General features: G+C 37.2%; 1 protein-coding gene across 1 annotated transcript; it reads left to right on the forward strand.

Moving 5' to 3' along the window:
* Nucleotides 1–737: 737 nt before the first annotated feature.
* On the forward strand, nt 738–12,662 carry ndufv2 (NADH:ubiquinone oxidoreductase core subunit V2). Its single transcript, XM_083907943.1, has 8 exons — nt 738–846; nt 2,385–2,447; nt 6,163–6,225; nt 7,983–8,099; nt 8,208–8,376; nt 9,750–9,859; nt 11,072–11,148; nt 12,468–12,662. Exons 1-8 carry the CDS (start codon nt 805–807, stop codon nt 12,559–12,561), a joined length of 735 nt encoding a protein of 244 aa, XP_083764069.1. The 5' UTR covers nt 738–804; the 3' UTR covers nt 12,562–12,662.
* The last annotated feature ends 1,042 nt before the right edge of the window (nt 12,663–13,704 follow it).

Consider the following 13,704-nt stretch of genomic DNA (forward strand, 5'->3'; position numbering starts at 1 on the left):
CCCACTTTTTCATTGGATAAAGCCTGCCTGGCCTGTTGAATGTATAATTTTTTTTCAGAGCTGTGAGTCTAGGAGGAGGAGGAGGAGATATGAATGTTAAGTATTCAGGCCTGAGCAGAGGTTTGACAGACAGAGGGTGATCACATTATTTTTTTTACCTTTTTTTCCACCATGTACCAACATTTACCAACTTGAAAGCATGACAAAAATAAGACAAAGATTTTGTGGAGTAACTCATTATTTTTGACAATTGCAAATAATATGCTGTACAGTAAATATAGGGCCCCAATCTCAAAGGATCGAGTTGTGTTCTAAAGTAAGTGTGGATAAAGTATATGCTATGTATTTATTTTTATTGATTCTCAATGATAAACCAAAAAAAGTGCACGCTGAAACAAAACGTTATTACATTATTACCAGTACATGCCGTATCCACTGAATATTTCTGCATATCCTCACACTATATAATATTCTAGGTGTCCTGTATCATGTAATGATTATGATATATAATAATATATCCTTCATATATATACACACACACACACATATGTATATATGTATATATATATATATGTATATATATATGTATCATATATATATATATATGTACATATACACATATACATATATATGTATAGGTATATACACACACACGCAACTCATCACTTGTTTAGTCCTCTGGAATCGATTGGGCGACGCAGCGCCCTGACGACGTCAGACAGACAGTGTTAGTCGAGCGTCGATGTCTGCAGCGGCTACCCTGTCTGTCCTCTGACACACCGGGACACAACCTCAAGCCAAACGATGTTTTTGTCTGCAGCTTTCCGCTCTGCGGTGTCGCACACGGTATGACAGTGATATTTTTTATATAATTATAGGTCAAAGTTCGAGTGCCGAACGCGATTATTTGGAGAGAAAATGCCATGACTCCTCACAAGGACAAGCGGTAGCAGCAGAGGCCGCGAATCGAATTTACGTTGGCCAACACTAGCATGCTAGCTGGTTTAGCATTTAGCATTGGCTGACTACTGTTTACCAGCAATTTTAAAGTGTCTCTTCTTCTCTTGCTTTCATTATCTAGCTTTACACAAAACGTATATTGCAGGGCTATATTTTGAAGATTGTAATTGTCTGGTTTATTGCGCTAACTGACTGATGTGTATTAATGCTGTAGAGTCTGATACCTATTCATATATCTTCATATCGATATCGTGATATGGTATATGTGATGACTTCCCGTTTTTAAAGGCTGCTGCATTGATTATCATTGTGTGTATTATACTGAATAAATCAGTGAAAGACATTAAATATTATCAGTTAAATACTATATATGTGTATTAATAAATACATGGCATCGACAAAATGATGATGATAATGTAATGTAATACAGACCAAACGGTAGATATTTTATATTAAAGTGTATTTACAGTGTATTGTCACTCACTCTTTGAGGAGCACAAACATCCCTCAAGAAAACTATGAATTCAGAGAAAAAACCTGTGTAGCATTATATACCCCTCTATAACTCTTATATACCCTTAAATCTCATGTAAGGGGGATATAGCCTAAAAATATGCAGATATTATTTATAAGCCATATTGCTTGGACCATTACAGAATAATTTATTTGATTTCATGAAATACATATTGTTCCATCCATCCATCCATTATCTACCGCTTTATCCTCCACCAGAGGGTCACGGGGGGTGCTGTGCCTATCTCAGCAGACATTGGGCGATAGGCGGGGTACACCCTGGACAGTTCGCCAGTCCATCACAGGGCCACATATAGAGACAAACAACCATTCACTCACACACTCGCACCTACGGTCAATTTAGAGTGACCAATTCACCTAATCCCCATATCGCATGTTTTTGGACTGTGGGAGGAAGCCGGAGAACCCGGAGGAAACCCACGCACACACGGGGAGAACATGCAAACTCCTTGCAGAAAGGCCCTTGTTCCGAAGATGTTCCATGTATGTATGTTCCATGGAACATACATATTGTTATAGAATGAAAAAAATGTATTGTGATACAATTTTACCTGCCCAGGTTTACAACCAAGCTATAAAAAAATAACTTTTAAAATTGTACCAAAGTTTGTGTTGTTCTTCTAGTAATAATAATTTCCATCCGGTTGTACACTGTGAGGTGTAATGCTGCCCTCCACAGTTCAAAGGTCTTTATCACAGTTTGTTGTTCTTTATCAAAGATCAGAGTCGAGGACGTACCCTTATGTACACAATGGCACCATCAAAGTTTGTTGCTAAACTGAACCGTTTACCCTTTATTTCAGGTCATTTCTGGGCTGGAGGAAAAACATTAACATCTTTAACGTGTTGATGAATAAATGATTCACATGATTCTTTCTGTGTGTTTGCAGGCCAGGCAGGTGAGGAGTCTGCATCAGTCTGCTGCACGGGCTGGAGCAGGAGGAATCTTTGTGGTGAGTTCTGCTCCAGAGTTACCAGTAGTGATTTGTGGTTTAATCACAGACAACTTGAACAATTATGGATAACTTGAACATATGGAAATAAATAAAATAAATTGGTAATAGGAACAATATAAAATATTTTGTTCCTATTACTACAAAATATTTTAAAGTAACACGGTGTTGGTCTAGGGTTCCCCTCACAATTGGTAATTGGACACAGACCTGATACCAGAAGTTACATAGTGCCAATGTAGGTGATGCAGCCCTGACATTCACCCTGTTGTAAGTTGTTGTACCATCATTGTGTCTCTTTAAAATCAAAATCATTTTCAAGATAAATAATCCTGATCTCAGTATTTAGACAAAACTGACAACACCTTTGTGTTAAGAAATAACCAGCATATGTTAATTAATTTTGATATGTTAAAGTTAGGTTGTATAAAATATACATTATTTATTACTTTTACTTTAGGCCCACCTGCAATGCTGCCAAGACCCACCACTGGGCAACATCTCTCACTTTCTCACATTAGGAAGTATGTGTTCCTATAGTGGGAGCTGAAGATTTTTCAGTTATGGTAATGCACGATAAGGAACATAAAGGCTAACATAATACAAACACTGTGCAACCTCATTAGGCACAACAGAGGACAGCCTCTTCACTCCCACCTCCCCACTCTACACAGCGCAGCTACTGCTGCTGCTGAGCCGCTGCCTGCCTGGTATAGCGTGATAAATCAGTGAAAATTAAAATCCCTCCAAAAAATTTTAAAATCACATTGCATCACCATGCTCAACACATATCCAAAGTCTTAGGGCAATCTGACTAGTCCAAAGTCTTAGGGCAATCTGACTAACGGTCAGTGAGATATGCCTGTCACAGACAGACATACAGACACAACTTGCTTTATAGATGGATGGATGGATTATATTATTTATTATTATTAATTATATTATTTTAGATCATTAGAATTAGAACCGTGCTTATTGGCCATGTATACTTGCGTATACTACGAATTTAAATACTGCATTTAACCCATCCGTGAATTAGTGAACACTAGTGAAGTACACGCTAACCCGGAGCAGTGAGCTGCCTTCATTCAGCGGCACCCGGTGGAGCAGTGAGGGGGTTAGGTGCCTTGCTCAAGGGCACTTCAGTCGGGGATCGAACCTCCGGTCTCAATATACATTGAGATATTGAGATATCTCAAGCTCGAAGCCCTAACCACTAGGCCACAGCCGCCCATAATGTACATTTTGTAAAATCATATTTCTTTTTTACATGGGCAATCAGTTAATGCGCCAAGTTTCAATAGAAGTGAAAACTGATAACATTTTTCTTTGCAATGCTTAGAACATTCAGAATAAGTGACTTAATTATGATCCGACAATGTGCAGTGAGCAATGCAAATGCTGATGGATGTTATACTAGCATCAGAGTCATTCCTGGTACGTAAATGTATGTAAAACAAACAGGCGGTAGACCTAATGCTGTTGGAATAAACAACGCAAGATACTCCTTCAGTCGTTCACATTTATTCCTCTTTTCCTCCATTCCTCCATATTTTGGAGACTACAGTAAAATTATTCCATCTAACTTATTCTGCACAGAATTTTTCAATTTACACACATAACTGGTATAAATAATAATTTTAAATTCCACAAATAACACATTTTGTAAACTGTATGTCCCCATGATTTGCCTGTAAATATTAATTTGTATTTGTTTCTAAAATAATTGGCTGGTGCATGCATCTAGTGCATGTATTTGATAAATGCATAAAGACTTGTTTTTAATTTCCACTGCTTAATTATCTGTGGTGGTGCATTCACACCCCGTTAGAGCCACACTGAGCAAAACACAAACAGCCCGTGTGAAACTACCATGTAATGGAAATATGCCATGGTTTCAGTCTCTTGGTAGTAAGGATGTTTTTTTTAAACTGCGGCGGATGGAAAAAGTAGTTTTGCTGTACTGACCTTGAGTTCCTCCTATTTGATGATTTAATATTGTTATGTTAAAAATCCAACCATTACATTTGAAATGTTTTTCAATTTATGAATTGCTCCAGAGATTATTGTCGCTCACAAGGGGGCAGTGTGTGCAGAAGCATAAATAAATGTTAAGTTTGTTGTATTTTTAGTGGTCTGATAGTTACATTGGTTTCTCCTCACATGATGGATTATTCCTGTTTTATCTTGTTACTGCTTATTGCCCTGTTACTCGTGAACAAAAGTGGTGTCGATTAATAAAGAAAGAAGCCTAACAAACAGTCAATAGCCTGCCACAATATTATTATTTACTTGTGTAAGATGAGATTCATTTTTGCAAGATTTATTATAATATCAAGTTGTCTGATTTAAACTGAATAAGAAATTGAAATAAATAAAAATAAATAATTTAAACTGCATAGTTATGCTTTGTGGACAAAACAAGACAGTCATTTCCAGTTTTGGGAAGCACTGATCAATATTTTATGAAGCAAATTAATCGACAAAATAATCAATAGATTAATAGATCATTAATATACACTACTCACTGGTTCAATTAGAATTTGTATTTAAACGGTCCTCCTCATCATGCTGTTCACATTTTGACATCATGAGACCAAGACGACGCCTCACAGTTGATTAACAGTACATCGCCATTGTGACGATGAATGCCACACTCCAGACACATTTAAGGGAGGTGAGAGGCACCCAAGTGTCACGTCAGACCGTTCCAAACCGTTTATATCGGCGTGGTCTGCGTGCTTGACGACCTACAAGTGTACCTGACCACATCACCAGGCACAGGCATCATCGTCCTGCATGGGCCAGGCAGTGTTCACGCTGGAGGAGGGACCAGTGGGCCTCAGTACTGTTCTCTGATGAAAGTTGATTCACGTTGAGCAGAAATGAAAGCCGCCAACGATGGTGGAGACACCAAAGAGAGCGATATGCATCAGCCACTGTTGTCACCAGACGAGCCTTTGGTGGTGGTGTTTGGTGTGGTGTGTCTCGTCAGTACAGAGCTGCCTTACACTTATGCTGACTGTAGGCTGGGACTGCGAAGGTTACTGTGCTTTGGGAGGTGATCCCGGCAACACGCGCTGCTTGTTGAGCTCAGTAACTGCAGAGTGATATGTGCTTTCACGTGAGAGTCTCCAAACACCACAAAAAGTCGGCAGATTTAGTGACAATGTCGCCATGTTGGCAACACTGCTCTGTCAAAGATGCATGCGACTCGCAAGCTGTGACGGTGATCGGCGAGGCGTGTGAAAGAGTCAGAGTCGAGGTGCGCGACAGAAGACGGGTAGCTCAGCGAAGTATTTTATTCGGTCCGAATTTTTTAATTGGTCATGCTTTTATCATAATAATATGAGAATTAAATAATGATGAGTTTCAAAACCTGGTGGTTTTAGAGTGCCATACGCTTATTTGGCGTAATTTAAGATTATAAAAGAAAAGTGTAAAAATGCAAGAAAGGTAAGTATAGCTTTAAATTCCCTACTTTCATGGTATAATATCACTGTAGCGTAAACTTTATACATGGAAAAAAGTACCAGTGTACCAGTAAAGTACCAGTGTTCCTGGGAGTTGTAGCCCCTAGCGTCTATAAATCTGTAATAGCCTGTCAATTTAAAAAAAAAAATAAAAAAAAAATTAAATGTTATTCAGAAATGAGTGAGGGTAATTATTAATTTTTGTAAAAAAATATTTTTCTTTTCTTTTTTTTTACTTTTAGCACAAAGATACTCCTGACAACAACGCTGATATTCCATTTGAGTTCACTGAGGAAAACAAGAAGGTAAGACTGACATCTGTGATAAGGAGGACAGTTTGTTTGTTTATTAAAATCTGCTCTAATATCTAACATTTCCCTTTTCAATCTATTTTGTGTTGTGATTTTTTTGTATTGTATTTCCTCTTTTTGGTTGCAACATAAAAGTAGAATTTTCTGCATGTTTGCATAAATGAATGCTCATTACTAGGGAAGAGTCAATACAATACTCGGTGTGGCTATCCATCCCATACTGGTCAAAATCACTGGCTCTGGTATTGGAAATACAAAACTGTCAAATCCGATACAATTTAAAAATCCAATATATCACAGACTGTAAAATTGTAAATAAAAAGCAGCACTTTCTTAGCTGAGTCATGTTGTAGGCTGCTAATTTACTTTGATGGGAGAATAATATCTGTTACACAGAATTAATATGGATTTAGATTTGTGTCAATATATTCAAACAACACTTTTCATGAAGCAAGCAACACTTTTTCAGAAGCCAAAAAAATATTGATTTAATCATTCGTAAATATATTATTTTATTGTTTGAAAATATATTTGTTCTTTGTGCTCCCTGACTTGTTCTTTGCTCCGTGGTTTTTGATTTGCGGGTGGGCCTTAGGTAGCCGTCTGCTTATTGGCTACTGCGTTTTGAGTGACAACTCAATGGACCGGAAGTCGTCACAGGCTCGGAGTCACAGATTTACGAAATTATGGCTGGCTTTACACGACAACGCTCCTGGGTGAAACAGACAAAATATTTTATCAGATGTGCCTTTCGTTTATACAACGTTTTTGGGGATTAAAAGCGACAACAAACATGTCGGATTATATCCATCAGTCGGAAATTCAAGTTGCCTTAGCTGCTCTGATATCTATCCAGGAGTCAGTTCAGCAATTAAGCCGAGTTAATGTTATAGTTTTCGACTGTGGGCTACTTCACACTACTAGAGAGAAGTAGAAGTTTCAATGCATGTGCGCGCTCCTGGTGTTGTTTTATGGCAGTGCTTCACAGTGCCACCTAGCCACCTGGCTAAAATTTCACACACTTTAGCGTCACTTTAGTGTGCATGCAGATTTCCACCCCTAGACTAAATGCGAAATGCAACGCCACTTAGGTGGTTTTTGTTCAGATCGTTGTCGTGTAAAGCTAGCATAAAAGTGTCAAATATACGAGAAAATTGAATTGTTTTCTCCCGCTGTTTATGTTTTAAACATATGAACCGTATCTATATTTATATATATATAATGTATTTTTGAGTAATTAAATCAATATTTTTTTGCTTCTGAAAAAGTGTTGCTTGCTTTGTGAAAAGTGTTGCTTGAATCGTGAAATGTGTTGTTTGAAAATATTGACACATATCTTAATTCCATAAATTAAGTCTTTGTAATGGCTAGCTGTTAACAGCTTCATAATAAGAATGGTCTTAAAAGTAGTGTATCAGACTGATAATGGTAGATATTCAAGTTTGTTATATCAGTATTGGACATAAAAAAGTCATATCGTGTGTCCTGTCACCCCTACTTATAACTGCAGTAGACGGTAAAATGTATTTTAGGATTATAGCTTGGGTGATTCGATAATTTTGATTTTGAATTTTGATTGATTTTCATTTATTCTAACTTTTAAAGGTAATATCAACCCATGGATTTCACAGTATACATTTATCTATCGCCAAATAAATGATATCCAAAAAAGGAATGGAATGTTTGAGGTATTCTAATCTGCATTAAGTTCACATCCAATGTTATAATGTCTATTTTTTCTTTCCTGATAGAGGATTGAAGCGATCATTTCAATGTATCCTGAAGGACATAAGCAAGCAGCCACGATTCCAGTATTGGATTTAGCCCAAAGACAACATGGATGGCTACCCATTTTTGTCATGAACAAGGCACGGTGATTCTCCTGGAATCTAATTCTTACAAAAATATTTGGATCACATTTATATTACTTATGTTTTTTATGTCACGTTTGAATGTTTGGTATTGTTGTTGTTCAGGTGGCCGAGGTACTGGAGGTCCCTCCGATGAGAGTGTACGAAGTGGCGACGTTCTACACGATGTTCCTGCGTCAGCCTGTCGGAAAATACTTCATTCAGATCTGCACAACAACACCCTGCATGCTCTGCAACTCAGACAGCATACTGGAGGCCATCAAAAACAAACTGGGTAGGAGAGACTTTTTTTTTCCTCACCACAACACCAATGACTTGGTTAAAACATGGATGAAAATAATTGTTTTAATGTAATTGTGTATGTTTGAGTAAAAAAAAACATGGAAATAAACATTTGCCAGCGCTATATAAACATTAATACGATGAGAAACTGAAATCAAGCCACACAACTAATACTGACATGAATACTTACATTTAATAAAGCATGTCTCTGTTTGCTGGTTTTGGAATATACATAGTGGTATGCAAACGTTTTGGAAAAAAAGGTGAAAAGTTTGAGCACCCCTGGATCAATTGTCATGATTTTCCTTTATAAATCATTGGTTGTTTGGTTAAGAAGGTTAAATATATTTTATAGGAGACAAACACAGTGATAAAAGTAAAGTTTATATGATTTACAGAAAATTACAACATTAGGCATGTGCATAGATGTAGGCACCATTGTCATTTTATTGATTTCGATACATTTAGCACTAATTATTGGAACTCAAAATTGGTTTGGTAACCTCAGTGACCCAGACCTCCATACACAGGTGAATCCAATCATGAGAAAGGGTATTTAAGGATGCCAACTGTAAGTGTTTCTCCTCTTTGCGTCTTCTCTGAAGAGTGGCAACATGGGAGCCTCAAAACAACTCTCAAATGACCTGAAAACAATGATTGTTCAACATCATGGTTTAGGGGAAGGATACAGAAAGCTATCTCAGAGATTTAAGATCTCAGTTTCAACTGTGAGGAAAATTGTGAGGAATTGGAAGACCACAGGCACAGTTCTAGTTAAGGCCCGAAGTGGCAGACCAAGAAAAATCTCAGATAAGCAGAGGTGAAGGATGGTGAGAACAGTCACAGTTAACCCACAGACCAGCTCCAAAGACCTACAACATCATCTTGCTGCAGATGGTGTCACCGTCGTTCAACTATTCAGCGCACTTTACACAAGGAGATGCTGTATGGAATAGTAATGCAGAAAAAGCCTTTTCTCTGCACCTGCCACAAACAGCGTCACTTGAGCTATGCTAAAGCACATTTGGACAAGCCAGCTTAATTTTGGAATAAGGTGGTGTGGACTGATGAAACTAAAATAGAGTTATTTGGGCAAAACTAGGGGCATTGTTAAGGGGTAGACTTTCTGTAAATCATATAAACTTTATTTCACTCAAATATCACTGTGTTTGTCTCCCATATGATATATTTAACTGAAATTTCCAATTCCAAACAACCAATGATTTATAAAGGAAAAGCATGAACATTTACAGGGGTGCCCAAACTGTTGCATACCACTGTATTTACAGCTCATGCAGGGTGATTAAATCAACACAAAGTGCAGTCATCTACATGTCTGATGTGTCTTCTTTTATTTCTCTGCAGGTATCAAGGCTGGAGAAACTACTCCAGACAAGATGTTCACGCTTCTAGAAGTAGAATGTCTCGGTGCCTGTGTGAATGCTCCAATGGTCCAGATCAATGACGACTATTATGTGAGTGCAGATTGCGTCCTTACTGAACGTTTTAACTTCATTAGGCAATATTATTTTAAAACCTGAAATGTGTTTTTTGCTAGGAATGGCTACAGAGAGTCTTATCTTTCAGCCACATTTCACAGAAACATTTTAAAGAAATAATTAAGCAGGAGATAAAAACCACAACAGGAAAATGTATTAATATTTAGGCATTATTAAGGCTAGATTAACATATCTCATTCATAACCTAATTTTCATAACTGAGTCTGCTCTGATTTGTGGTTAAAAATGAACTTATTCCAAAGATGAGCCAAGTAAATGACCCAGTTAAAGTAAATGTGACAGAGAAAGGAGAACACGTCAAATTGCAGAGGTGAAATATGGCAGTCATACTGAGAACAGAAGGCAGAAATTCAGCAGCATGTGACAACAAACTCCCAGCTGCAAAGATCTGCATGTTAATCATTTTAAGGATTTCAATGATCTGATTTTGTTCTGGTACACTTTAAAGAACTAGACTTCCAAATGAACTGAGCGATGAACTTAAGGCTGGGCGATATGGTTCAAATAATATCTGGATATTTTTAGTCTATATCAATGATTTGAAAATCCTGATATATGTGGATATAAAGTTGCACACAGGCTGTTTCTCTGGACACATGGAGGTTTTCATTTGAGATTTTTGTGTTGTGTTCTCAAAGGAGAGTGACAATGTCTGGCAGAAAATTATGTATTTTCTCCTAATCGTTCAGCCACGTTATCAGATGCCAACCAAATAATGTAATAAACAAGCTGTTCTCTTCGAGCTAAAGATTGGTTGTATTGGTTAAAAATTCATTATATGAGTTGCTTTATCACAGTCTTTCGTGCAGATTTGAGTCAAGTCCTCTAAGTGATTACAGGCAGGTACACAAGTTCAACCAGTGTAATTTGTCATATATTAGATATTGAGACACAGTTAACTACGTATTATTACTTAAAATCTGCACTTAATTATCTGCTGCATAGTCAAGCCCTGTGTGACACATCATTCCTGACATTATTTTGTAAAACTGTCATATCAGGAAATCTAGTCATTTTGATTGGCAGTGATAATCGGCACTGGCTCTATTTAGTTGGAGTCGAAGCATATAATGTATTGCTTCCTCTTGCTCCATGTGACAATGTAATGAAATGACGTTATTATGTTAATGTAATATAGTGCTCTGTGCTCTCTCTTCTTGTTTCCAGGAGGACTTAACACCGAAGGACATTGAGGAAATTATTGATGAACTAAAAGCAGGCAGAATTCCACCACCAGGACCTAGGTACAAATATATACAGTCTGTGTGCGTGTGCGTGTGTATACATACATGTGTGTATATACAGGTGCTGGTCATATAATTAGAATATCATGAAAAAGATTTATTTCAGTAATTCCATTCAAAAGTCGTTCATTAGACACACACTGATGTATTCAAATGTTTATTTCTTTTAATTTTGATGATTATTACTGACGACTAATGAAAATCCCAAATTCAGTATCGCAGAAAATACATTTGAATATTACGTAAAACCAATAGAAAAAAAACCTTTTTAGAAATGTTGGCCAACTGAAAAGTATGAACATGGACAGCACTCAATACTTAGTTGGGGCTCCTTTTGCCTGAATTGCTGCAGCAATTCGGCGTGGCATGTAGTCGATGAGTCTGTGGCACTGCTCAGGTGTTAGGAGAGCCCAGGGTGCTCTGATAGTGGCCTTTAGTTCTTCTGCATTGTTAAGGTCAGGCACGTTTGCTGGCCAATGAAGAACAGGGATACCATGGTCCTTAAACCAGATACTGGTAGCTTTGCATCTCCATAAAGTTGGTCAGCAGCAGGAAGCATTTAGTGCTCTAAAACTTCCTGCATTGACCCTGGACCTCAGAAAACACAGTGGACCAACAGCAGCAGATGAGATGGTACCCCAAACCATCACTGACTGACTGATACTTGCCACTGGACTTCAAGCAACGTGGATTCTGTGCCTCTCCTCTCTTCCTCCAGACTTTGGGACCTTGATTTCCAAAGGAAATGCTGAATTTACTTTGATCAAAGAACATAACTTTGGACCACTCAGCAGCAGTCCAGTCCTTTTTGTCTTTAGCCCAGGCGAGACACTTCTGACACTCCCTCTTATTTAAGAGTGGCTTGACGCAAGGAATGCCACAGCATGGTGGTTCTTGAAGCACCGACTCCAGCTGCAGTCTTCTCTTTGTGAATCTCCCTTTTCACAATATTAACATTTTCTGAGATACTGAATTTGGGGTTTTCATTAGTTGTCAGTAATTATCATCAAAACTAAAAGCAATCAACACTTGAAATAGATCAGTCTGTGTGGAACAAATGTGTACATGATACAAGTTTCACTTTTTGAATGGAATTACTGAAATAAATCAACTTTTTCATATTCTAATTATATGACCAGCACCTGTGTATATGTGTATATATGTATATATGTATGTATGTATATATATAATATGTATGTATATATATATGTATATAAATACATACATATTGTGTATATATACATACTTAATTCTAAATAATTAATTTAATGCGGACAGGCCAGACATTAAGATGGATATTGTTTTATCTTTGTCCACAGGAGTGGGCGTTTCTCTTGTGAACCCGCAGAAGGATTGACGTCTCTCACGGAGCCTCCTAAAGGCCCAGGCTTTGGTGTCAGAGCGGACTTGTAGACATTTTCAGCTCCCGTCTTTCTTTTTCAAAAGAAACATGTTCATGACGCTGACGCAATGTACAACGCAAACATACTGTGTAAATAAATTGTTCATATACCTGTGCTGTAAGTGTCATTGTGTGGACAGGTGTTCTAACAAGGAGAAGTACTTTAAACGGTACATGCAGGAATCCTGAAGTTGATTTCAATAACTTTTTAAGACTTGTTCAAGACTTTCTAAAAATATTTTTAACACCTTATCACCACTTCAAGCTGTAATCAACAACACATATTTAACTTGCAAAACAGTTTTAGTTTGCAATTAAATCTATAGAGCACAATTTTAAAAACAAAAAACAAGAATTACAATATGTTCAGAATTTACACATCAGATTTCATCAGCTGACAAATACACAACACTCAAAGTCCTTGATGTATTGTTTCATACAAACAGTTTATCATTCATTTTCTGGTTACAATAAAGTTAGGAAAAGCTGCAAATCACTGCAACAGACATTTAACAGGCAAAAATAAAGACGTTTACAAAACAACAGATTTTGTTGTTAAATTGTTTATTAGTTACCAGAACTTAATCAATTTTGTGTTTCAGCTAATAGAACAAGGATTTTACATTTAATATTTAGTATTAGAAGTGATATGTTGATAAAAAAAAATTATTATACATTTCCTTTATATTGCCTCCATTTGATGAAATTAAACATTTGGATTTTTACAAAAACACTAAATTGCTTAAATTTACATTTGTTGTAAAAAGATTTTAACTACATGGAATGGGTCGTAATTTCAGTGATTCATCAGCATTTCTCACGTTTCTGAGAACAAAAAAATGTATCTACGTATGACAAATGACTAAGTATTTAAGTCCATTAGGTTAACTGGGATCTTCAATTATTAACTCATATTTCATATTCACTAACATGTTGTTAAATGGTTAAGTTTACTCTTGAAAAATATAAACATGTATAACGTTTGTAATAAATGGAGGCAGTTTAATAAGGCATCACCAGTGCTCCCCACATGCTAACGCCGCTGTCACCCTAGTCCCGCCCCGGTGGCGTTGTCGTGTCTCGCCTGTCTGTGCCCCCTCCCCCACACACCACTCTGAAGCCTGCACTTTGCAACCTGTAACGTGACGCACCAA

The sequence above is a fragment of the Microchirus variegatus genome, assembly GCF_963457635.1.
Source record: "Microchirus variegatus genome assembly, chromosome: 21".
Taxonomy (NCBI): Eukaryota; Metazoa; Chordata; class Actinopteri; order Pleuronectiformes; family Soleidae; genus Microchirus; species Microchirus variegatus.